Below are 25,790 nucleotides of genomic sequence, written 5' to 3' on the forward strand. Positions count from 1 at the left end.
ATATAACAATTATTTCTTTGCATTTTTGGTTTCATTTGATGGAGTTGAGGAAATTGGTAATACAAATGCACCAACGAGCTTGTAAGTTTGGATCAATTACAAAGTGGAGTCATCTTGGCTATATTTGGAACGTTGATGGCTAATCTTTAAACTGATTGTCGGATGGATGGTCCTGTATAACTATTGTACAATCATCTGCCTCCTCGACAATTACATGTGTTGTTTAGCTTTCAACTCAAAAATAAAGCTAAAAATAATCATAAATAATTGCAGATGAATTCTTATTAATGTAATATAGATAAATCGATAACAATCATTTTTTGTGAAAGCTTATCAACTTTGTATTATTTAATATAGATTAATTTGTTTATTTCTTTTTAATAACAGTCATTTTTTGTGAAAGTTTATCGATTCTGTATTGAATAGCATATTTATATTTGATGGCGAAGAAAATGGTAATCCCAATCACAATGGATGCTCCGACAAGAGCAACAGTTAGTCCAATGATTAGACTACGAGACACTCCTCCATCGTCGCTACTACTACATTTTTGGTTTGGTGATGTATCACTTTCCATATTCAAAATGGCTTGAAAGTTGGGATCAATGACAAAGTAGCGGTCATAGTATGGAATGTTGATGGCTAATCTTTTCACTGATTGTTTGGATGGGTCTTGCACGGTAATGGTAGTGTCGTTTGATACAGATTCTTCTAATATCTTGTTGGTTACATAGATTGTACGATCGTCTGCCTCTGCATTCTTTATGCATTGGACATAGAGTGACACGCTATCAACTCGGAGTTGGATCCAAGCAACATCATTTTCTGCGCCATTGAATGATCCAGATTCAGATGATGAACAACTGTCGGAACTAGTGTTTCTAGTAATGACCGAGTCCATGATGAGTTGAAGTGTATTGAGACGTGATGAAAAGCTATAGTTGGACATACTAATAGTATATTTGATGGTTGAATCTTGAACGGTAAAGTTGGCATCTGCAAAGTCAATCATTACATCACTAGTAGTGTTGAAATGTTCAATGGTCACATTGATAGTTGATGTTGTGTTGTCTCCTTGGCGAATAACGGTTGTGTAATTGTATAGAGTACTTGATCTATTTGAATTAAAACTACCAACATAATCCCAATCATTTAATGGATATGATTTTAATGTATCACCATCAATTGAAATCTCTCTTAGTTCAATGATTGATATAAATGTTTTTGTTTTAGCAGTTTCCTCTGACGATGATGATTCCTTATTATTGTCTTGATCTTTAATAAACATATTTAAAGATGGTTTATCTTGATTGAATTCCATTTTCAAAGAGTCGTGAGGTATTTTGACACTTGTACAACCACTTCCAGTATAACCAGTTGAACATTGACAACCAGTCTTTGTACAAACACCATTTCCACCACATATTTTGTCGTTGGAATCCTTTGGACAAGGGAATAGAGACTCTTGATAGATAAAATCTTTTGAGACGAGAATAATAGAGTTTGTCGAGATGCTAACCGATCCAAGTCCATCCGACACATAGAGTGAGAGTCTATCTGATTTTAATTGTGGTTGGGTAAATATAATTTGGTATTGATTTTCGACACCCAATTGCTTGGTGGCAAAGCTTTTAACTTGAATGGGTGTTGATCCATCCATTAGGTCAAAGTATCCAACTACTGGTAATGGTTTATCCAATGAACCAAAGTTGCATCCATTTACTGTAATTGAGTTTCCTCCAGATTGAGTAATCTTGTCGACGATATGGAGTATCTTTGGAGTCCAATCCATTTTTGGTGCTGTAATAACACCATTATTGATAATGTTTGGAAGGGCAACCAATAAATCGGCAGTATCATATCCAAGAGGGTTCAAAGCATTATCAATGATACCATAGACTCCAACGGCCAAGAATTCTCCTCCAAATCCATACATGTAGGGGACAGTAATATTACCCGAGAATTCAATTTGATCTCCAGTTGGTGAGCCGTCAAGATTAAGAGGTACCTCTAAAACTTGTCCTCTAATGTTGGTCAAGTAGATGGATGGCAAGTGGAGTTGTGATAGACCATAGGTTGGTTTGGATAGTGACAGTGTCAATTTAAATGCGATTGGTGTTGAAGTAAACGATGACAATATAGTTGGACTAAAGGTAAGATTGGCAATGGTGGGAGTACTGAGAGTACTGACAATAGTCTCTGATGGGAGACTACAAACGACATTGTATATTCTATAGTTTGTGTCTCCAAATACAGGTAGTGCAACGGACAGAGGATTGACTAAAAGACTAGCTTCCCAACGATTGTAAACATTTCTATTTCCACCCTTGTCAGTCAATGATACATATTCAAATCGAATGGAGCGTGAAGGACAGGAATAAATCTTTATAGTCTTGTTGTAGATACCTTGATTTGCATTACCAGATTGTCTATCGTTTGCCGACAATGTAAATTGATATTGAGTAAAGTCACCCTCTGATACCAATGTAACCAATCCACTATCAAATCCATTAAAACTATCAGAAATGTTGAAAGCGATAGTCAACAATACGATACGATTTGATGATCTTGATTCAGTGGTATCTGTACTGTCAATAGTGATGACATTAATAAAAGGACCAATGTTATCATCAGTGTTGCCCGATACAACTGTAACTTGTGGAACAATTGAATTGAACGTTTTCTTTGCATAGATTGACATTAGAGCACCATCCCAACCTTTGCAAAATATCTCATAATCCAAAGGTCCCTCGTAATATCCTTGAGGAACAGATATGTCAAATTCATAAAATCCATTGACCAACTTTCCGTAAAACAACTCTGCTTGTGGTACATTGTCACTTGGTAGAGGTGGAATATTGGAATACAAAGTTTGTTTGTTTTCAATATACTTGTCAATTGGTCTTTTTAATTTAAATATTGGTGACCAGTTTATATCTGGATGAGTCATCTTTACATTTAATTTGATTTTTTGAATTTGATTATTTGTAATTGTTGTTTTATCAAAATTAAATGATGTTATATTTTTAATTGTAACTAAAAAAAAAAAGAGAATAAAAAAAATTAATATATAAAGATATATTATTATTAAATCTTTTTTAGATTTACTTACAATTTAAATTAAAAGAAGGAACAATGTTGAAATCAAAATCAAAAGCATTACCAGATTTATAAATGTTTAATCTACCAGCCAAATCAAACAATGTAATTGTTAGAATGGTTGGTGGTGGTGGGACTAAAACATTATTGATTAATGCTTGATAGGTTGAATTGAATCTATCATCTTGTTGAACGATATTTGATTGATCCAATATTGATAGATTAATACCATCACTAATTTCTATTCTATGAATGGGTGATTGGGAGAGACATCCAATGATAATGGTGTATTGGTTTAGATTAATGACAGATACCTCTACTCTAGTTAGGATTGGGATGGGATTGGTTGTTGGTAGGGTTACTATTTGAGCTGTTCTAAGATTCTCTGATTGTTGAATGATGTTTTGGTTTCCCATGATAAAGGCAAAGCTATCTTGACGCATTTCAGGTAACCATGGATACGAAGCACCAACTATGACTCTTCCATCACTAATTGATTTCAATCCAAATGGATATTTTGAAATATCAAATGCCCTATTACCTTGTTGATACTTTATAAATGATGCACCTCCTTGTTCACTGGCAGTAAATGTAGCAGTATTTAATTGAGTAACATTGGCTACTTGGATGGGTCGTGGTCCAGAGAATTGAATGTTACTAAATACAGCACTCGATATTGAAATCGTTGGAGCAAAGATTGGTGTAGAAGTGGTAGGGAATGACATTGGATAGTATCTTTGACTACTCATTGGTTGCACCAAATCTACAAACCAATAGGAAACGGGACCATCGAGTCTACCAGTTGAAGGCATCATCATTTGTCTGGATTGAGCCATTTCCTCTTGATAAATACTAAGTGATCGACCAACACTAACGTTTACAGGACTTGTCATCATAAAGGTTGGTGTAATAACTTGATAATATTGTTGATTTGATGGAGTGGATTGTATTATACTATAATTACCAATATTTAAATCTGCTAAAAAAAATAGAGAGTATAATATTATTAGTAATCACAACATTTTGAATCTATTCATTTAATTTCATACCATCAGAACTAATTGGATTAGTAATAGACACTATCATTTGACTTGAAGTACTACTACTAATGGTAACATTAAATGATTGTGGTAGGATAGTTTCAGTACGTTTCTCAATGACTACACGGTAGATACTTGGTGATACTAGGTATGTAAAACATATATCACCAGAGGTCTGACCAAAGTTTAATTGACAAGTTGGATCTCTAAAACTAAAGGATACATTCTCTAGTAAAAAGGAGTAGGTTTGAAATACTCTATCATAAATAACTTGATTACTAACCAATGATCCTGTAAATGTTGGTGGTCCTATAATAAAATTAGTTAGTAAACTATTATTTGTTTTAACAAATAAATCAAATTACATACTTTGACATGTTATAGATTGAATATCAAATTCTAATGTTTGATCATTCTCTATGTATTGAATCTTTAGTAATTGAGTTTCTTCAGGACTCAACATCATATCACCACCTTGAACACTATAGAATTGATGGTTGGTGGTAGGGTCTTGAAACATCAAAGTTGCACCAGATGTTACAATTTGAATAGGTCTAGATACTACGAATTGATAGTGAATGTTTGAGCATCCATCACTACTATCCATAAATATCTTTGCGTCATTTGGTATAAAGTATTTAACTAATAGATTTGTATCTATTCAAAAAGAGAGAATGAGAATAAAAGTAAGATTTGAAAATGAATTTGGTGATGATCAAAAAATACATACTATTAGTATCTGTGCTGATTGGAATGACACCTTGAGGTTTAGTAAATTGTATAATAATAAATAATATTAAAATTAAAAAAGATAAGGAAGAAGAAGATCCCATTCTTTCTTTTCTAAAGTATAGATACTTTTTAAAAAAATAAATAAATAAATAATTATTGGTTGGAAGATATTAAGATAATTATACTAATACATTGAACAAATATTCTTCTAATAAAAAATTTATTTATATAAATATAAATAGTTGGTCAATTAATTGTAATTGTATTGTCATGTTAACTTTAACCATGACACCACCATTTTAATTTAAAGGTTAGGTTGTGATCATTTAATATTCACACACTTTACCCAAGAAGGGTGCGTGAGGGGAAGATTTGATTGATTGATTGATTGTTGATAGTTAACCACATCGACCGTCTTCTACTCTGGCTAGTCATTGAACCACCATAGCTCTATTGATCGATTGACCAGTATTTATGTGTGAGAGTGTGGAACTCAGGTCAAAAATTGTGTAATTTCAACCCAATCATTAAAAAGTGCTAGACACCAACGGACTGGTGTGTAGAACGAACCTCCTTATTTTTATTGTACTGTTTGTTGGAATAAGAGAGGGAGGTTCAACAATTATAACTAACTACTAAATGGGATTTATACATAATAATAATATTATTTATTATCAAGATTTGGGCAATATATATTTTTTTTTTGGAATTTGGTTTATTTATTTGTGATATTCACCAACCGTCTTTAATGGACATACTTGTCACGTACAACTTGGCGGGTAGTGTTTGGTGAATATATAGTTTATATTTATTTAATATACTAGTATGATGTAATGAAATATTTTTTGAGGAAAAGCCATAATAAGCACACGAACCAGCCTGGATGATTAAACGTTAGTTATTTGATTAGATATTGATGGATTGGGTGGATAGAAGGATGGAAGGTATATATATCGGAAATCATTTAGTTATTATTATAGCTGTTGTTGTTGGCAGCAGCAGAGGCAGCAATGACAACAATTGGGATAATAATGGCAATTGCGACCAAACCAATAAAGAAGAAGATAACAGAGAGGATACCAAAGAGTCTGGCAGTTCCATTCTTACTCTTTATAAACATAAATCCACCAAGCCAAAGGAGGCAAACGAACCAGCCTAGATGAATAAACGTTAGTTATTTGATTAGATATTGATGGATTGGATTAATACCCACCCAGAATAAAAATTAATAATGATGGGAAAACATCATTCTCTCCTTCATTATGATGATGATGGCTCACTGTAACTGGTGGAGGAGCAACAACGTATGTAGTTTGTGGTACATATGAGATTGGTTGTTGGTATCCTTGTGGTTGTTGGTAAGCAACTGGTTGGTAGCCTTGTGGGGCATATCCTTGTTGAGGGTATCCTTGTTGTGGCTGTTGTTGTTGTTGATACATTCCTGGTGGTGGTGGAGCGTAGTATCCTTGTTGTGGAGCTTGTTGTCCTTGTGGAGGATACATTTGTTGTTGTTGTTGTTGTGGTTCTTCTAAACCCATTGCTTTAATCTATTAATGTGTGTATGTATGTAATACGACTACTTTTACTTTACTATATATAATGTTTGAACAAATAATATACTACTGTTTAGTTCTGTTTCAATTGTTGTTTTATAAATAACGGTATTTTAATATCACAACTTTTCTTTATGGTGATGTGACCACAAAGCTGTGCAACTCCCATCTATTTTTATTTTTTTTTGAAAATTGATTTTCTTTCTTTGCGAGGAATCACCCCAAGCCATTGACCACGAGATCACCCTTTTCTTCAAGATACCAGTTAAAGATCAATTCAGCCACCCGGTTCCAAAGTAGTTGCCCTTTAACCAAAGGATATCTTTTTCTTTCTTTCAAATAGAATCATATGATCGTCACTCTTGAAATTTGTTTTATTTATTTATCTCTCTATTTATTATTGTCTTCTATCTACCAAATCAACTTTTACACAACACCCAATAAATAATTTCCTTTAAAGCCATGTGTGAGATTTGAACCTCTGCATAGAAATGGCACAGACCATTGATGGACACTTCAACTGAGAATTGTGGAAGTGGACACTATTTGTCTCTTAAATAGACAATATATCAATAGTAGAACAAATATTAAAATTTGATACCATTAAAGATATCCCAACCAAGTCTTAAGTCTACTCAAAAAAAGTAACTATTTTATTTTAAAACAATTTTCAATTCATTCTTTCTTTTACAAATTAGAAATCCAAATACATATATAATAAATATTAAACATAATCCAATTGGAATTGAAATGGCTAGAATAAATTTACATGTACTTCTATGATGTCCCATGTTTTTGGTAAAATCTTGTTGTTTAGAGGTTGTAGAAGAGGGGGATGAGTGATGTTTATGTTTGTTGTATACTTGATGTTTTGGTGATGGTTGAATAGGTTGTTCTGTTGAAGTATGTACCATAATATTTGAACTTTCATCTATATACAAATCCATTGGATTGAATTCGGTTGGTAAGTCTTCACCCATTTCAAAATTATCATGTTCGAATTCTTCTTCTGGTTCAGCACTAGAACCACCAACGATAATAGATGGTAGGAAAGGATTTACATAACAAGGAGTATAACAATTTAATACCATATCTTTATACTCTTGGAAACATCTTGATGCATCTCCACAATGAGGATATGTGGCTCTTTTACCTGTAACAAATGACATTTCATTGCATACCAAAAAGTCGACTGCTTTTTCTGTGCAAACAGTTCCAGTTGTACCATTGAATAACATACTATTAAGAACACAATTTCCATTACCACTAGAGTCATATTCACATCTTTCCAAATCCAATTTACAATCTTTATCATCATAACAATTATCTATGGACGATGGAATTGTATTAAAATCAACACAAGTATTGTTTAAAGGTGAACAATAAAGTGATTGAATACAACTTGAAATCCATGGATAGTGTGGATCATAGTAACAAGATTCTCCCATTCCAGATTGAAATAGTGGGATTGCAAAATGAGTTGGTTCACTACCCGACCACTCCAAACAACTAATATTTGTGAAATCTTCAAATGGGATAAGAAGAGGTGTATACTTGAAGAAATAATCATTGTTTGGATTTGAATATTTGTAATATGAAAGTAATGGTTGTCTTTGTACTCTTATTGTTTCATTATAGTGACATCCTCTACCAAAAGTATATGATATTATAGGTTGGGATTTTATAAAATTATTTGGATTACAATCTAATGATCCATTTTCAAATCTATAAACAATAAATATTAAAATATTAAATTAATACTTATTTATTTACTTATTTTTATTTTGGATCTTTGAAACCTTACAATTTTTTATAAATTGGATTTAAATTATCCTTGCACATATTATGTATTTCTCCATGAACATATTGAATAAAAAGAAAACTAAAGATTATAATCTTTAATATTATTATTTTTTTGTTTAACATTTTTTGATATTATCCAATAACAGATTAAACAATCAAATCAAATTAAAAACAACATGTTCAATTCACAATTCAATGATGATAATTGTTGAATTAATCAAAGAATTATTAATATATTTGATGATGGGTGGGTGGGTAATCAATGGAAATCTACACGCTCTGAATAAAATTTATATTTATTTATTTTCTCCCCCCACAATCAAAATAAATCATACCATAAATGGGGGATGTATTGTATGTACTATATTTGTTTTGAACTCACGGCTATCATGTCATCTATCTCACCCACCCACCCACCCATCAATGTGAAAGATCCCATTGTTATTCATTTATATCATGATGATATTACAAGTTTAATTAATTTACGTAATAATTATACTTGTTTTTTTTTTTTATGAAAATTTATTTAATTTTAACTCTATATTCTTTTGTTTGTTTTATTTTATTGCCATTCTGAGGCAACTTGAATCTTTGATTGAGTCTTTTAATTAAACATCTTCTAACAAGGAGAGCAGTGACAACAATGAAAATACAAACTGCACCAACAACAGAGAAAATGATTGCATAGAATACCTTGCTACTCATCTTATTGGAATGATGATCATTGTTTCTATTTGGGTTCCATCTTGAACCACCTCCACTTGGTTTACCTGATGGTTTACCTGATGGCCAAATAACCATACCAGAGTCGTATACATTTTGATGACATGGATCAGAGCAGGTAGTCATCATATTACAATATTCTTGTGGGCATCTAGCTTCTGGACAAGTAGTGTCGGTGGTGGCATTAAGGGTACCAGTAGTCTTGTTGGCAACAGAGCATGCAAAGAATTTATCGGTTGCTTCCATACACAATGACATGTTTTGAGCGTTACGTATAGGAGAGTTGGCAACACACTTGCTTCTACCATAGAGTGGAAGCATTGAGGTATTGTTTTTACATTCACATCTTTGGTATTCGGCTTGACAAACGTTAACGTTACCGGTACAGTCTACAAATTGGTTGGTTTGTTGTGGAACAGTTCTGATACACTTGAAACTGGCATGGTGACAGTGGAATCCATTGGCAACATCACAATTGGTCATCCATGGATACTTGGCATCAAAGTAACAATTGGTCTCTTTATCCTTTACTTGTTTTTCATGAAGTGGAACTGCGAAATAATCAGTGCATACTGGTTCAGTGGTAGTAGTAGTAGTAGTATTGGTATTGTTGGTGGTACTATTGGTTGTTGGTTTTGGAGTTGGAGTTGGTGTTGGTTTACAGCGGACATAAGATGAAAAGTTGCATGGAAGAACCAAGAATGGAGTTGATTCCTTGTATGCAATCTTGATAATATATTCCTTTGGCAATGCAATACCATACACACAATCAGAGTAAACTGGCATTTTGGTAATATCAAATGTATCATTCATCGTTGAATTTGAATTACATACTTGATTTGATTTTGTTAAACTAAATAAATAAAAAGAAAAAAAGAAAAATATTAATATTAATTCTAAAAATAATATTGTTGGTTGGGATCTAAATATTTAATATTATTACTTACCAAGATGTATATTGAGGACTCCAAGCACCCTTTGATGGGTCACATTTATTTAGACATTGTGGTTGATTAGATGCAATACAAAGACCAACAACACAAAACAATAATGTTATTAATATTATCTTCATCTTTTTTTTTTAATTATTTAATAATGACAGATTAAATTTTATACAACAATATTTATATATTAATAATATAATATATAATGACAATATAGTTGGTAATAAATACTGATGATTCAGAATTAAATTGTAGTAGTAGTTGTTGTTGGTGTAAAAGACAAATATTGAGGAATAATAAGAGTAATATTTTGTAACTTGCTTTATAAATAGAGTAATTTGTTGTTCCATTCTCCTCTTTTTTTTATCCATAAATAAATATATATATATTGTCAAACCAACCCTTCCATCACTCTGTTTGAACAGCATTACACCCTACCCTCACACCCCCCATGTCAGTGAGAGTGTGTGAAGGGTTTGGTTTACAAACACGAGTTATTGATTCATCAGTCATTATTTTCTCTCTCTCTCTCAACCCATCTATCAATAATAATAGTATGGTGAGGGTAAAGTGTGATGGTTCCACTTTTATTGTATTGGAATCAATTGATTAATAGAAAGATTGAATGAATGAAAAGATAGACAGATATCTTGAAGGAAGGAGTATAAAAAAACATAGGAGGTCACACGATCAACTTTGTTGGATTCTTATTTATTTTTGATTTAATCATTTGATCATAAAGCGAGAGCTAAAGAATGATGATGGTTTACAGATATTCATAATACTCTTTTCTTCTTTTGTATATATATATATATATTAAAAGAGTGTATGTTTGATGGATACAATAATACAAAGTAATAATGGTGATGATAGATTGAATCATATACTTCGATTAGTATTGATAAGAAACAAAGTGACATCAAGTATTATCTTTTACTATACACACCATATTAGTAGACAGTTGGTATTATCAATTGTATCAGTACCATTCTTTAAAAGGGATGATGTTCATTCAATACAACAAGACAGCGATGATGACAATGACAATCATGTCTCAATATTACCATTTTATAAAGGTCAACAAATCAAACAATCATTATGGTTAATGATCAAATTTAATTGGACCAATAGATTTATATCAGAATTTGATCATCTAATCAATAATAATAATAATAAGAATAATAATAAGATAATATTAAATGAAACATTTTATATTGAAGCAACTTTAAAAGCAAACCTTGAAATCCTACAAAGATTACATCTTCACAACTCTTCTTCATCCTCCTCTTCTTCATCATCATCATCTTTAAAGTTTATAGTACAACCAATTTTAATAACCAATATTATAAGGGCAGGTAGTCCAAAGACATTACAATGGGCTTTAGATAACATGCCATTCAGATTATTCCATATAGAGAAACCAATGAATGAAGAATATGAAAAACCTTCATACAAAGAATTAAAATATACTCTAAAAGATTTAGAACATTGGTTATTGGAATCTCTATCTTATTCTCCTACTACAACTTTTACAATTAATAATAATAATTATAATACAAATACAAATAATGACAATACACATAATAATAATGATAATGATGAAACCATTTCAACTAAAATGTTTAAAATGTTAACAAGAAGATTTGAAAAAGAATTGGGAATATCAAAAGGATTAAGAAAAGAGTCTGATACTAGAAATGATCGTTATCAAAGAGATAACTTTATCTATATGACATTTTACGATCAATCATCTATATCAAAGAGACCTGGAAAAGAGTTTTTCTATTGTATTTTACAACTCTACTTGTACGATTGTATTCATTCATCAACTGCTTTGCAAGTGGCAACTCTTTTTGGTGTATTTGAATTGATACCATTCATCAAAAACACAATCAATACTTTACTTTGGGAGTGGCCAGAAAAACAATTGGGAGTGGCTACTGCCCATCCTGGAATGGTAGAATACATCTTTGACTCTTACAAACAAGTAAACTTGAATGGTGACAAGAGTCATTCAATCGTCTATGAAATCTATAAAAATGCATCAAATCATGGAAATATAAAGTGTATCGAATACTTTCACAAGCTTTATCCTCGTACAGATCTCGGACTCATCCTTCCAAAAGCTCTGACTAGAGGTGAAGAAAAACTAGTTAATCTTTATTTCTCTGAACAGAAACACACAGTTGCCGGATTTATTCGTCAATTTATAGTCATAGAATCCATTCACAAGAGTCTTTTGACGGTCGAATTGATTGATCGTCTTGTTGTCATTCCAAGAATACGATTCAATTTCACAGACAAGTTTATTGCTACTCTTTATTTTGCTGGAGATGACATTAAAAAGTGTCTCGTCAAACACAAGGAATTAATTTTTATAGACTATGGATACATTTTAAAGAAATTGGCTTTGCGTGGAGACTTGGATGGAATCAAAGTATTGTTGATGGATTGTCCAATATCTCGTTTTGGATCACGTGACAAACAAATGTATCCGACAACCGTCTGCCTAGAAGATATTGAAAGTTTATTGTGGCGTGGAAAGTATGATAGCGTTAGATTACTATTCGAGATGAATGCTGTTTTACCAATGCCAGTGACCAAAAACACAGACAGCAAATTTGAAATGAAATATTTAATCGATATTATTGTCATTTGGGCACAACCAAAACAACACGCACAATCATTGGAACTGATTAAATTCTTGGTAGAATTTATAGATATGGATGACATGATTGAAAAGTTTAGAAAAGCTGCCAATGATATGGACAAACAATTTAAAACTCTATTTAATGTCGCTCCCAATTCTAGTCGTCTTTGTTCTTCCAACATTTTAAATCTAGTCATTGAAAATAATCGAAAGGATGTTTTTGACTATATCATGGGATCAACTAGTCGTTATTTCCCATTCAAACAATGTACATCCTATGCTATCATTAGTCTAATCAATAGTAACAACAACAACAACAACAATAATGATATGGAAATGATCAATGTTATTCTTGACAATTCACTTTTAGAAAAGTCATTAAACCATTACATTTTACGCATTTGTACACATGCATCGACCAAAGGCAATATTGAAATGTTTCAATTCTTTTATGATCGATTTGTGGGTAGTATCGAAAATGAAAAATGGCAGTCACAAAATCTACTTGTAGAATCACTTTCTTATGCAACCAAACAATGTAGATTTACATTTTTGTCATTCCTCTTTGACAATTATTTACGAAAAAATGATAATAGTGGTCCCACTATTCACCAAATTGACCGTCGGTCAAGTGGATTGATATATTCTATCGTTAGAGATCTATCAAACCTTTCAAGTCCATCAAAGAGATTGATGAGTTGCAATACTGTAAAATTGTTGGTGGAAAGATTCATTCGTGAACCAAAGAAATCAGGATCCACGACTATTGAAGCTCCCCATACACCACATTTTATCAATATTATCAAGAATGACCATTTCGAATTGTTCGAGTATTTGATAGAAGTATTTTATTTTAAAAATCATCTACCTAGTTTTGGTGTCGTTGATGATGATGGTGACAATACAAACAAATTGTCGTACGAACCAATCAAAAATAGATCTGGTATTTTATTCATGACAAGGATTGATTTTGAAGAAATCACCTCTATTGCCTATGAATATGGTACTCTTAGAATTATCAATTATCTCCAACAATCAAGAAAAAATAATCCTCTAATCACCAAAACTTCATTTTGTCAATTTCAATAAATATACTATAATTATTTATATAATTAATTTATTGATCAACTTGAACTTGTACTAGCAGTTGTACTGGTCAAGTTGTTTTGCTTGGTTATAGCCATTCTCTTTTTCACACAATTTTTACAAGTTCTTCTTTTAGAGTAAAACTCTGATTCTGGAAGCTCGACACTTGTACCCCACCACGCCACATGGTCTTCATCTTTGCAGGTTTTCGTTTGGCCATTGCCTGCAGCAGGGGCTGAAGTAGTAGTAGTAGTAGTAGTAGTTTTGATTTTTGGTGGTTTTAGAGGTGCTGATTTTTTCGCAATTTGCATGGGCCTTTTTGGTGGTGGTATAGGCACCAAGGATGGTTTTGAGGGGTCTTGATTGAATTGAGGTTTTGTTTGGGCTGCTGATTTGGTTGCTGGCATTTTTACTCTTCCAGTGGCAGCAGCAACCTTGGCAACGGGTGCAGCTACTTTTTCTTTTTCTTTTTTAGATTCAAAGAACAAAGTTGGAATTTCTTCACCAGTATTTTGAGACATGGTTTTAAGGGTATCAGACAATAATGTCATATCCCTATTCAAATTGATAACTTGATTGTAGAGTGCAGACTTTTTGATGTATTGTTTCGCGCCAGCTTGAAGTTGAATTGTTATTAATTTGACCTTGCTTTCAAGCAACTGGGCAATATGTAACTTGTCTTTTTCATCCAACGAGTCTGGAGTAAACTGTTGGTCTTTTGACAAGAGGAATTGATTGAATTGTGCACATCCAACAGTACCACATTCACAAACAGGGTTCTTCCATACTACTTCTTCCAACGGAGCTATACCAGTGGTTCCAATATAAATACCACTATCACTATCATCACTATCACTATCACTATCATCACTACTACTACTATCATCCTCATTTGGTTGTTCTTTTTGTTGTTGTTGTGGTGGTGGTTGATCTGATATTTTTGGTTTGGTTGCTTCTATAATTTGAATGTCTGGAATTTCGATTTCTGGTAAAGAAACTTTAGGTAGACAATGGTCATGTATAATGGTGTAAAGCGGTGATGAAGCAAAGGTGGAGAGACTTTCTTGAAGTTGAGATAGCAATTGAGAGAAAAAGTATGCAAAAGTTGGTTGGTTTGTGTTGAGAATGGGCGATGATACAATCAATTCTACCATTGGACGACATATTTGATTAAAGTGATCAGTTGCTCCAATGAATACAAAGACGGCAATATTGACAATAAGATCGATGAGTAGAGTGCAAATGGTGGGCAAACCACTTTCGAGAATGGATTTGACAGTATCTACGATCAATTTGCCGAGCGAATTGGCGACTTGGTCGTTAGTCAGTGGAAAGGCACTTAATAGTTTTTGGCGAATATTGGTGATGATGATAGAGTCATTTGGAAAGGTTGGATTGGAGATTTGAGAAGGATCTTCTTTGTAAAATTTGAGTATTTCTTCCATTCTCTCGTACACTTCCTTTTTGTCGTTGGCAGTGCGCACAGATATACTGTTTTTCGATCTAAAGATGTGGTTGGAGAGCAAATGAGCCAATACGTCATTGGTGAGATAGGGATAATGATCCTTGTGAGTTCTCATATCCGTATACAACCCATCGAGTACAAAAATGTCTTTGAATGTAAACTCTGAGAGAATGCTCGATATTTTCTGAATGACTTTTTGTTTGGTTTCAATGTCACACGGATTGATGGTTCTAAAGAGTGATTTAACATGTTCCAAATTCTCTAGGGAATGTTTTTTACAAAACTTTCTCTTGGCAGCACAACCACATATCATCCAAAAGGTAGAATTTGAAAAATAAAAATCAATCAATTGATTTCTAGCTTTTGTGATGGCAATATTGGTAGAATTTAAGGTTTCAGCCAACGCCTTGGCGAAAAACCTAGAGTTGTAAACAATGACCTTGTCATTGTCTGCAGAGATTAAAAGCCACTCTTTGAGCAATTCGATTGCATCTTCAGTCTTTGAAGCACGACGCCAAGAATTATACAACTCTTCAATACAAAATGGCGCCTCTGTCTTTTTCTTTTGAAATTGTAAAAATTGTTTGGTGTATTGTAGACCAAAACTTTTAGAGTGGAGTGAACCAAAGAAACTAAAGACACTTGCCTGTGCAGCGTCTTGTGCAGAAAAACTTGGATATTTTGTAAAGAATGTTGTAAACTCTTCACTTGGACGAATATCCATTTTAGTCTTCAATGTATCCAAAGCAGAAGACAGAGTTGTAACAGTGAAAAATTGTTCACTATTTAAACCGTCCCACAAAACATAGAATAAATCTCCAAAGTTTCTTTGAGTTGGTAATTCCTCCTGTTCCACTATTTTTAAATCACTAGAAAAATCTATACGATCATTTTGACTACTACTATCTAAAAGTGAATATTCCATTGCTCTAATTTGTCTTATTGTTCCCCTAAAATAAAAAGTATTAATATTTGTTTGTTTGTTTTGTTTGTTTTGTTTGTTTTTAAAATTTACCAAGTATAAAAATATTGAGGAAATTGTTTTGAAAGTAAAGTAAAAGTTTTTCTATATAATGGTAATAATGATTTTGTTGGTTGTAATATGATTCTATTTACATTGGTTGAGTGTTGTATTTTTCTTTTTCTGTCTGGCGCAGCAATGTCTGATGGTGTTCCATTGTTTTGTAACTTTTTCATTTCCATGATACCTTGGATACAAGTGTGTATCTTGTTTACATCAATGTAAGAGTGTATCAATTCATTGTGACTGTCGCGATTTGGTTGTGTCGTACGATAGAGATCGTATGTCAATACTAAAAGAGGACAATTTGAAGTGATATCGATGGTGCTGTCTGCGTAAAATGCCATGTATTGGAATCGAATGGGATCGATCTTATCCAAAGCAAATGGAGTCAATCCCAAACGATCCCTACCTTTGATTGAAAAGTAAGGGTCTTGTCCTCCAACAGGCTCATCCCAAATCGACCAAAAGAAGAACATCTTGCCAAACTTTCCAGGTGTCTCGTCGGCAGCCGAGGATATATCTCTATAGTTGGAAAGAGAAGCACCCGGTGACAAGACCATAATTGACGAGAACTTTTCAGTGATGCCTGGTGCACCCAACAGGTCTGACACTCTAGGCAATACATGCTTGAGACCACTCTTTTTAATGGTCACCTTCTCGCGAGGGATAGAGTTGACGAGTGGTCTTGCAGCATCTGTCTTGCCCAATGCTTTAAACTTGTTGAAATCTAGTGCAACATTAAAGAGTGAATCTAACTCTCCAAAGCTCTCGACCGAGATCTTTGGATATTTGGTAACAATCTCATGAACGTAAAAGTTACGTTGAAGAGATATGAATGCGTTGAGTTCACCTAACTTTCTATCCATCTCCGGAGATGCGGTGCGTGTGTGCGAGTGAGTGATTCTGTCTGTACTGTTGACAATGATCTATCTATTTATATTTATATAATGTTGTATGAAGCGTAATATTATTTATAATCTAAAATACTATCATTATAAGTATATGTACAAAAAAAATTAAATAATGATAATATATGATAATTTTAAATACAATGAAACTACTACTACATTGAAGAGTCGTGGGGTGGGGGTTGGCGCCTTGCTTGTTTTTTTCAATTTTTGTTTTATTTTTTATCTTTTTTAACGACTAAACTATCAATAACATTACATAAATAATTAAATAATTTAAAATTATTATGTTTTAAGGAATGAATTAACATTTTATAAATAATGTTGTTGGAATCGTTGAAACTTTTCGAGAATGGTGATCGGTCGAAACATTTGTGTTGACGATGTGATGATTTTTTAGAGATGAATAACTCCAAGATATAGATGATGGTGTCGGTCATTGTAGGGTACTTTGTCAATACGAGGAGATTGGTTGGATCCAATGAATAGGGTTTGTCATTCTTTCGATACTGTTCTTTAAATCTGTCAAATAGGAATACTATAGGTTCGATCTTGCATGAATGTGCATATGATAATTCATTGACAATAGTATCGACGAGTTGACTAGTGACAAAGAATAATGACTCTTTTGGACCAAGTTTCATCAATTCTAATATTTCAATATTGCCTCTTAAAACAGCACTAGTAAATGCAGATACCATGGTATCTCGATGGTTGATGAAATAGTAGGGATCACCATTTTCCAATTGATATTTGTATAGTACTTTAAAGTATCCAGTGTTGGATAGTGCAGCTGCATTTTTGAAATGACTCTCTTTTGCAAAGAGTGGAGGATATCTTTTTATGAAATGACCAACAATTTCAATTTGTCGGTCTGTTGATAGGATGACCATTGGCAACACCTTGGACATCCCAGCTCGATGATTTCCAATGTCAAACTGAGGCATGTTCACAAGCGTATCGAATAGTTCAAACATTTTGTCTGAAAATATTAATTCCAATCTGAGATTATTAATGTTGATTCTTGATACGCTTAAAAATAGCTTTATAAACTCTGGATCTTTAGATTCTTGAACTTGAGACGCATCCAAGTTGCTAGGTAACTCCCAACCACTGACCATATTATTTTCTAAAAATACCCTTGCCACGTCAAACCTGCCTACATGACAAAGCGCATAAAATTCGTGTGCTCCAATCACTCCCTTTTCAGCCTCTCGGCTATAAAACCAAGGGAATTGTGTAACAATCAACTTGATCGTGTTGACTGAATGTGTATTTTCAAATGCCGCTGTAACGCCTCTGTAAGGTGTGACCAAGTCAATAGATGCATATTTTGAAATGGCTTGGTTGTCTTGTCCATCGATATTGTCCCAAGACAGGGTTTGGTCAAATAAATGTGAATAATCAACTTTTGAAACGAGGTCTGGTCGAGTACTAAAGATTTGTTGTTCAATGTACTCTATCACACCAAATTCTTTGTACTTTAACGAATCATAATACAAAGCATTGATGTATATTTCCAATGGAATGTTATTAGTTTCCAACAACAACAGTTTGACCAAATCAACAGTCAATATTGTTTTATGGAATTGAATAACATCTGACCATATGTGGTCAGTAGTAGTTGGAGTCGTCATCTCTTTTAATAGATATTTGACAATACCAATATGACCTCTTCCCAAAGCTTCTGACAAACAACTTGGGTGTATCGAGACATTAGATGACGATGACGACGACGACTTGGACAAACCAATTAAATAATCAAGTGCTTCTATATTTCCATTATCACATGCTGCTCTGGTAACGTCGGAAATATCCAAAGGTGGTTTCCACAACTCGCATAGATATTTTAGTAATTTGCCAGATGACAATTTAGTTGCAATCGAGTAACTAGTCTCCAATGGCAGTACCACTCCTCCAACGTTTTTTTGAATAAACTCTATCAATGGATAATGCTCCTTTTGACATGCATGATGTAAAAGACGCTGCCATTGTTCGAATATTCTATTTTTGTGCATGATGTCTACCATCTCGACTGCATAAATACTATCCACTATTCCAAGTGCAGTTATTCTCAAAGTTGTGTACTTGCCAGCCCTTGTCCTATTAACAACTGTTTTTTTCATCGTTGGGAATGGTGGAACTGTTGTTTTTAGACCTGTGAAACAACCTGCGACTTTAGTCTTTTCCATATTATTAGCTATTGTTGGTTTCATAACTGGAGCAGCTATTGGAATGTCCACGAAACAATATTTAATCACACTATGAAACAATTCTATCGTTCCATCGTAAATTGATCTTTCTATTATTCTTAATATTGCATTGGTTGGTATACATCTATTATTATGATAATTATATATTTTTACCTAATGTATATAAAATTAAATTAAATGTTAGAGAGAAAATATTATTATTCAACTAGTGTATACATACAATACAAAGATTAAAAATATCATTGGTTATCAACTCAAAATGAGTAGTGTGAGGGATCTTTTCATCTGGGCCAAGTAATATAGCCTGAGTGTAGTGATCGGCAAGGTGTTGAGCAATTTGAAGATTTCCATAATACAAAGCTGCCAAGAATAGGTCGGTGAGTGGAATCTTGTTGATCAACATTTGCTCTCCAAATCCACATTGCTCAAAGCAATAGAAAAAGTGATTGGTCATATTGAACTTAATCATCTCTACCAATGATCCTCTTTCTATCACTTCTTTACCTTTAAGTGATCTTCTCAAATAAGATGATGGAGAGGGTGGGGAGGAGGAGGAAGAGGAAGAAGATGCAACCACATCTTGTAATTGGATTTGGTGTTTATTTAATTGACCAGTAAAGTTGAATATAATATTTGAAATGTATCTATTTATAATGATACTTTTAAATAATTTAGTCTTGTAATGATCATCATCATTATCATCATTACTATTATTATTATTAGTATTATCTATCTTTGATTGTTGTTGAACGATGGAATGATCATTCTCTTTCCATTTTGGTGGTTGATGACTCTTTCTCTTCATAGTGATAGCCTAACTTTATCATATATATTGTATGTTGTAATGAGTTGAATGAACCATGTTGTTCTTTTCAAAAAGATAATAATTTATATATTGTGTGGAAAAATTAAAGAATGAACTACCCAAAATGAATACACCCTATGAATGATCGATTTGATTTTAATATATTTATCTTTTTATAGTATAGTATAGGATTATTGGAGAGTAATAGTTACACATTGGATATATAATATGATCATGACGACACCATATTATCCAATGTCACCTGCTTCAATTGGCAATAATACTACCAGCAACAGCAGCAGTAATAACAATAGTGCATACAATACTGGTACAAGTACACCAGTATCTAATGAATATGGTACAACTATTACTAGTAGTAGTAATAGTAACAACAATAATAGCTATCATCAACGATCAAATAGTAGCAGTAACAATCATCATCATCATCAGACAAAGGGTAGTTCAATTGAAATGAACAGTTATTCATTGGAAGCACTCTTACAAGAACCAGGTGCACTGTCACATCAGAAACAAGTCACCATCAATAATATGAAACAACTAGCACTTGAACATTATCATCTATTCATTGATAACTTTAAAAAGTTTAATCAAACAAATATACAAGTATGTATAGATAGTAAAACACACAATGATCAATCAACTATACTAAATCTTGCTCTTTTTAGATGACAACAATCAATTCATCAATTGATGTATTGGTAGATCATTTACCAGCAATCAGTAAGAATTGTGAATCATTCTCTGTAATGTCACAAGCAATGACTGGTAAACGATCAGCCAACAAAACACTGCTCGACAACTTTCCAACCATACTCGATTTACTCGAAGTACCACAACTAATGGATACATGCGTTAAAAGTGCATCCTATGAAGAAGCACTTCAATTGGAAGCGTTCTCTAAAAAGATTGCAAAACAATACCCAAATATTAAGATTGTTAATGAAATTGTATGAAACATAGCTAAGCAAAGATAATATTTAGTTCGTATTGACTCATCTCGATCTATCTGATATTATTAGGTATCTGAAATAGCTACAATTACTCAAACATTAATATCAAATTTACAACAATCACTACGAAGTAATATATCATTGACTGATTCAATCAAGATTGTTGGTTTACTACGTCGATTGGGTGTTTACAAGGAAAATGAATTGAAAACTATCCTATTATATTCTCGGGATCAATGGTTAATGAATACTATTAAATTAATATCTGATCCAAATCCTGTCACTTTTGTAAGAACAAGAAGATGATCAATAATAATAGATAGATAACAACAAAATACTAACTATTATTATTTATTATATATTGTATTTAGTTGACAAAATTAACAGATTGTTGTAGAACTAATTTATTTGATATTGTTACTCAATTTAATGCTATATTTTCAGATGATTCAGATGACGATGTAAGTAAAATGATTTATTCCAATATATACTGATTACTTACTTGTTTGTTTGTTTATAGACAAATATAGATGATTTTATATTATATGGATGGATAGAATTAAAGATTTCACATTATCTAACGACACTTGAAACAACATTACCTTTAATTAAAGAAGGTAGCGGTATAGCATATATACTAGAGAATGCAATGTATTATTCATCTTCAATGTCAAGAGTAGGCGTTGATTTCCGTCCTCTACTGGCACCACTCTTTGAAAGAACTATAACCAACTTTTTAATCTCTAAATCGGCAACAGCTACACACCATTTCCTCGAATCTCTCAAATCATTTAAATTCCAACAACAACCATCTAATCCAGCATCATCATCATCGCCGTCATCTTCATCTATAGTTCAAATACCACCACCATCAATACTTAGATACCTTCCATTGGCAGTATTGACCAATTCATTCATATCGACATTTATTGAATTAAAAGAATGTATACCGGTCTCTATTGAATATCAACTCGTTTCAATACTCAAAGATACCCTACTACAAATTACAAGTGGCATTTATTCTTTTTATATTCAACAACAATCTTCTTCCTCTTCTTCCTCCTCATCTTCTACATCTTCATCATCGACAGTTATCATTGCACCATTATCAATTCCTCTTTCACAAAACCCTGTATTTCAAAATTTTTGTAAAGTATGTATAATATATTTTTATATATCCAAGGTCAAAAGATCTAGAAAACTAATGTTGGTATCTTAATTATTTAAATTAATTTAGTGTATCGTTGAAGATTTTCTACCATTTATTGTAAGATGTTTTGATTTGATAATCAATAATAAGAGTGGAACTTCATCAATAGATATTAGTGGTTTCACAACATCTTTAATTAAATTATATAATTCAAATCCAACAACTGTGGTTCCAACAGCTCCAACTGTTCCAACTGTTCCAATCACCTCAGAACCAACAACCCCAACTCTTCCAAATACTATTAATCGTTCAGTAATGAATGGTAAATTACAACCTGTAGTTGTAATACCACCTGTAACAGAACAACTCCCATCACCACCAGTACCAACAATAACAACAACAACACCAATAGTTGAATCAATCATCAATGAAAGTATTTCAGAAACTATTAAACCATCTGGATCATTACCAATGGAATCAAATTCATCGATTGTTCAAGATACTCCAATTAGTCATAGTGGAGACAATACAATTGTTTTAGAAAACAAAGAAATAATTATTCAACATCAACCACCAATTAAAGAGAACCAAGAAACAAATCCAACTGAAATTATAAAAGAAGAAGAAAAAGAAGAAGAAATAATTATTAAAACAGAACAAAAAGATAATGATGCTCAGAATAATAATATCATCTCCTCTCAACAATCAGAAGAACCTTCTAATAATAATATTATTATTGATGATGAATCCATTCAACAACCACCAACATTATAATAATAATAATAATTATAATTAATAAATCTATTCATTCAAGAGTTGGACTCTTTTTTTGAATTCATTTAACATGTACTCTACTCTCTATTCTATGTATTATTATTATTATTTTGATTCGCTATATTTCTTTATTCAAGTTTCTTTGATACTTGTTTTTCTAAACTTGAAATCAAATTTTGTTTCATTATAGAGTATATTTTATCGCAACCATCAATACATAAATCAATTCCCTAAAATTGAAAATAGAATATAGAAATATTAATAAAATGTGATATGGAATGCTTATAATATTGCTTGTTTTGTTTTGTTTTGTTGACACATACATCAATAGTATTATTATAAGATAATTCACCAGTTTGAATGATTTGAGTGATTTCATTTAAAGATGGCATCTTTGCAACGACTACACAACCCAATGAATCTTTACTCTCTTCTTCTTGAAGTGTTGGATCTAATAAAATACTTGATTGAACTTTTGGTGCAGCACCGCTGCTACCATTTCCACTGCCACTACCATTACTACCATTACTAATTGATTGATTTCTAATACAAATAGATGAACAAGCAGATACCATATCATACATTTCAACACCGGCATCAGCCAATGCCATAGAAGCAGCAGTGATAGCAGCAACCAACACACCACCATCATCATTTAAAACCATAACATAGACATCGATGACAGTCTTTGGGTATTTTTCCAATCGGATAGCACCGATAATCGATTGTCTGAGATTGATTGATAGATCCTTTTCCTTGGCACTCTCCATATAATCGATACGTTCACCTGGTCTTGCAAAACTAGCAAACTTTAACTCGCAACTAAACTTTGCCGATTCAAACAACTCTGTCTTTGGTGATGCTCTAGGTCCATGTACCGAACATATCACCTTTGTATTTTCAATCTCTATATATGCTGATCCACTAGCTTGTGATACTACTCCTGTTTTCATAACTAATAACGAAATCAAATTATTATTATTAGTTTGATTGTTAACATGTTTATCAATGATAATGATTATCATCAACGATCAACAACAACAAAGAACATACATATTTGTCTAAATTGTTCTTCTGATCTATTTGTTCTCTTTTTAATTGGTTCTGATGTTGTAGTAACTGGTACTGATATCGTTTGTTGTTGTTCATTCTGTTTTTGTTGTTCTTGTTGTTGTTTATATATCTTGTAATCTAATGGTATAGATGTAGCAATGGGATTGGTAACTCTGAAATCAATCTTCATCTTTCTTGTTTGTGTTTATATTATAAATAAATAATAATAATTGTAAAATTAATGAAAAAATGGTAAGAAACGACAGAGTTTCAAGTACAACACCCATCGCAAAATGATCATTTATATTTATTTATTTTCTTCAATTTTTTATAGTCATATATGGTTTAAGTTATAACAATCACAAGTATTGTAAATTTGTATTATAACATGTATACTTTCCATATTTATGGGCAAAGAAACAAAAATGATGACAAGAGATAGTATTACAAAAGTAAAATATAGGTACACTTGGATGTATGACCGATCGTATTAATGTTAGTTGGTATATTGCACTTGCTACTACAAACACCATAGAAAAATTCAACAATCAGCTTACAACATAAGAAGAGCTTACTTGGTCATAGTCATAAACAGATTTCATCGCTGCATAATACTATCATCTGCTTTGCTGGGTCCTCACAACTACCGACCTATGGATCCCGATACCTGACTCGAAGGAATACCTCAAACTTTTGATCAGATACAAACTTTCAAATGTTGTCTGATCAATTGAGCTATTCCATCGATTCGTTGGTTGGTTTGTCCACTACTACTACTACTAACTAGTATATTTATCTTGTATACAACGTTTGTATCACATCCACATCACATTTCCATTTCCTTGGATCTGTCTCTAACACTCACTTTTCCAGTGGTGTGATCTGGTCGATCGATCAGTACTTTATCAACCCACCATCACCACCACCATTGCATTCAACATGGTAAATTTAAATTAATAGAATACACGTACCATAAAAGTGAGTACTCTTTTGTGAGAGTTCAATATTGTTTAAACAAAAAGAGAGTTAAAAGGTAAATATGTTTATCACTATATTTATTTATATATATAATTCGACCGAGTATTCAACCATGAACCATCTTTATAAAGATGATGATGTACGGATTATCTTTTTTCCGCTACCCATTTTTCTGTTTTAGCGTCGTTTGGGATCAGAAATCTTGATCCATTGTTGGTCTATTTTTATTTATTTTATTGTTAGTGGCGATAGAGTTATCGATTGAGCTCAAAAAGTTGTTCACAATCATCATCATCATCATATAAAAGATAAATAAAGAGAGAGAGAGAGAGAGATAGATAGAGAAAAGAGAGGAAAAGACAGACAAATTGTAAATATTTTAATATCAACTTATCATCATCCATCATCATCATCATCAATCGTGTTCAAACCACCCACACTCCTTGAGGGATGATCGTATCAGCAACTGATATGATATGATATGATACGATACTACTTTTCAACGTATCTACCACCCACCCACCCACGCACCCTACCACCACTACTATAGTACTACACTACTACAAAACCCAATTACAGCAGCAAGCAAAAGGAATAGGAAGATTTTAAACTCTTGAATCTATCTAAAACAATGTGAATTGAATCCACTATTATACTACTATGCTACCCACCACATTATGAATTACCCAAAACACAACACACTGTTTTGTTTGGTTTGTTGTTGTTGTATTGAAATTTCATCTCTTCCTTTGACCCTATCCTACCTCATTCCATCCCTATTGTCGAGTGAGAAAGGAGAGAAAGGAGAGAGAGATAAGA

The 25,790-nt window shown here is 32.6% G+C and overlaps 9 protein-coding genes across 9 annotated transcripts; 2 read left to right on the forward strand and 7 right to left on the reverse strand.

Moving 5' to 3' along the window:
• Positions 1 to 367: 367 nt before the first annotated feature.
• DFA_05812 (uncharacterized protein) lies at positions 368 to 5,627 on the reverse strand (the record flags this gene model as incomplete). Its single annotated transcript, XM_004361472.1, has 7 exons — positions 368 to 3,036; positions 3,113 to 4,078; positions 4,149 to 4,448; positions 4,509 to 4,796; positions 4,870 to 4,996; positions 5,057 to 5,079; positions 5,612 to 5,627. 7 exons carry the CDS (start codon positions 5,625 to 5,627, stop codon positions 368 to 370), a joined length of 4,389 nt encoding a protein of 1,462 aa, XP_004361529.1.
• Positions 5,628 to 5,835: 208 nt separating this feature from the next.
• DFA_05813 (uncharacterized protein) lies at positions 5,836 to 6,409 on the reverse strand (the record flags this gene model as incomplete). Its single annotated transcript, XM_004361473.1, has 2 exons — positions 5,836 to 5,977; positions 6,081 to 6,409. 2 exons carry the CDS (start codon positions 6,407 to 6,409, stop codon positions 5,836 to 5,838), a joined length of 471 nt encoding a protein of 156 aa, XP_004361530.1.
• Positions 6,410 to 7,011: 602 nt separating this feature from the next.
• On the reverse strand, positions 7,012 to 8,266 carry DFA_05814 (uncharacterized protein; the record flags this gene model as incomplete). The annotated part of the gene is made up of 3 exons (XM_004361474.1): positions 7,012 to 7,055; positions 7,194 to 8,149; positions 8,229 to 8,266. The coding sequence occupies 3 exons, from the start codon at positions 8,264 to 8,266 to the stop codon at positions 7,012 to 7,014; spliced, it is 1,038 nt and encodes a 345-aa protein (XP_004361531.1).
• A 483-nt stretch (positions 8,267 to 8,749) lies between these two features.
• Positions 8,750 to 10,022, reverse strand: DFA_05815 (uncharacterized protein; the record flags this gene model as incomplete). The annotated part of the gene is made up of 2 exons (XM_004361475.1): positions 8,750 to 9,803; positions 9,898 to 10,022. The coding sequence occupies 2 exons, from the start codon at positions 10,020 to 10,022 to the stop codon at positions 8,750 to 8,752; spliced, it is 1,179 nt and encodes a 392-aa protein (XP_004361532.1).
• A 707-nt stretch (positions 10,023 to 10,729) lies between these two features.
• On the forward strand, positions 10,730 to 13,633 carry DFA_05816 (uncharacterized protein; the record flags this gene model as incomplete). Its single annotated transcript, XM_004361476.1, has 1 exon — positions 10,730 to 13,633. One exon carries the CDS (start codon positions 10,730 to 10,732, stop codon positions 13,631 to 13,633), a length of 2,904 nt encoding a protein of 967 aa, XP_004361533.1.
• A 51-nt stretch (positions 13,634 to 13,684) lies between these two features.
• On the reverse strand, positions 13,685 to 16,985 carry DFA_05817 (uncharacterized protein; the record flags this gene model as incomplete). The annotated part of the gene is made up of 3 exons (XM_004361477.1): positions 13,685 to 13,713; positions 13,743 to 16,045; positions 16,111 to 16,985. The coding sequence occupies 3 exons, from the start codon at positions 16,983 to 16,985 to the stop codon at positions 13,685 to 13,687; spliced, it is 3,207 nt and encodes a 1,068-aa protein (XP_004361534.1).
• Positions 16,986 to 17,242: 257 nt separating this feature from the next.
• Positions 17,243 to 20,045, reverse strand: DFA_05818 (uncharacterized protein; the record flags this gene model as incomplete). The annotated part of the gene is made up of 3 exons (XM_004361478.1): positions 17,243 to 17,864; positions 18,003 to 19,393; positions 19,461 to 20,045. The coding sequence occupies 3 exons, from the start codon at positions 20,043 to 20,045 to the stop codon at positions 17,243 to 17,245; spliced, it is 2,598 nt and encodes an 865-aa protein (XP_004361535.1).
• Positions 20,046 to 20,273: 228 nt separating this feature from the next.
• On the forward strand, positions 20,274 to 22,940 carry cog8 (oligomeric Golgi complex component; the record flags this gene model as incomplete). Its single annotated transcript, XM_004361479.1, has 6 exons — positions 20,274 to 20,669; positions 20,732 to 21,013; positions 21,086 to 21,304; positions 21,388 to 21,477; positions 21,537 to 22,169; positions 22,254 to 22,940. The coding sequence occupies 6 exons, from the start codon at positions 20,274 to 20,276 to the stop codon at positions 22,938 to 22,940; spliced, it is 2,307 nt and encodes a 768-aa protein (XP_004361536.1).
• Positions 22,941 to 23,068: 128 nt separating this feature from the next.
• On the reverse strand, positions 23,069 to 24,183 carry DFA_05820 (uncharacterized protein; the record flags this gene model as incomplete). The annotated part of the gene is made up of 3 exons (XM_004361480.1): positions 23,069 to 23,170; positions 23,264 to 23,895; positions 23,994 to 24,183. 3 exons carry the CDS (start codon positions 24,181 to 24,183, stop codon positions 23,069 to 23,071), a joined length of 924 nt encoding a protein of 307 aa, XP_004361537.1.
• Between the last annotated feature and the right edge of the window lie 1,607 nt (positions 24,184 to 25,790).

Source organism: Cavenderia fasciculata (genome assembly GCF_000203815.1).
Source record: "Cavenderia fasciculata unplaced genomic scaffold Scf_Dfasci-G-o-80e12.f1-5, whole genome shotgun sequence".
Taxonomy (NCBI): Eukaryota; Evosea; class Eumycetozoa; order Acytosteliales; family Cavenderiaceae; genus Cavenderia; species Cavenderia fasciculata.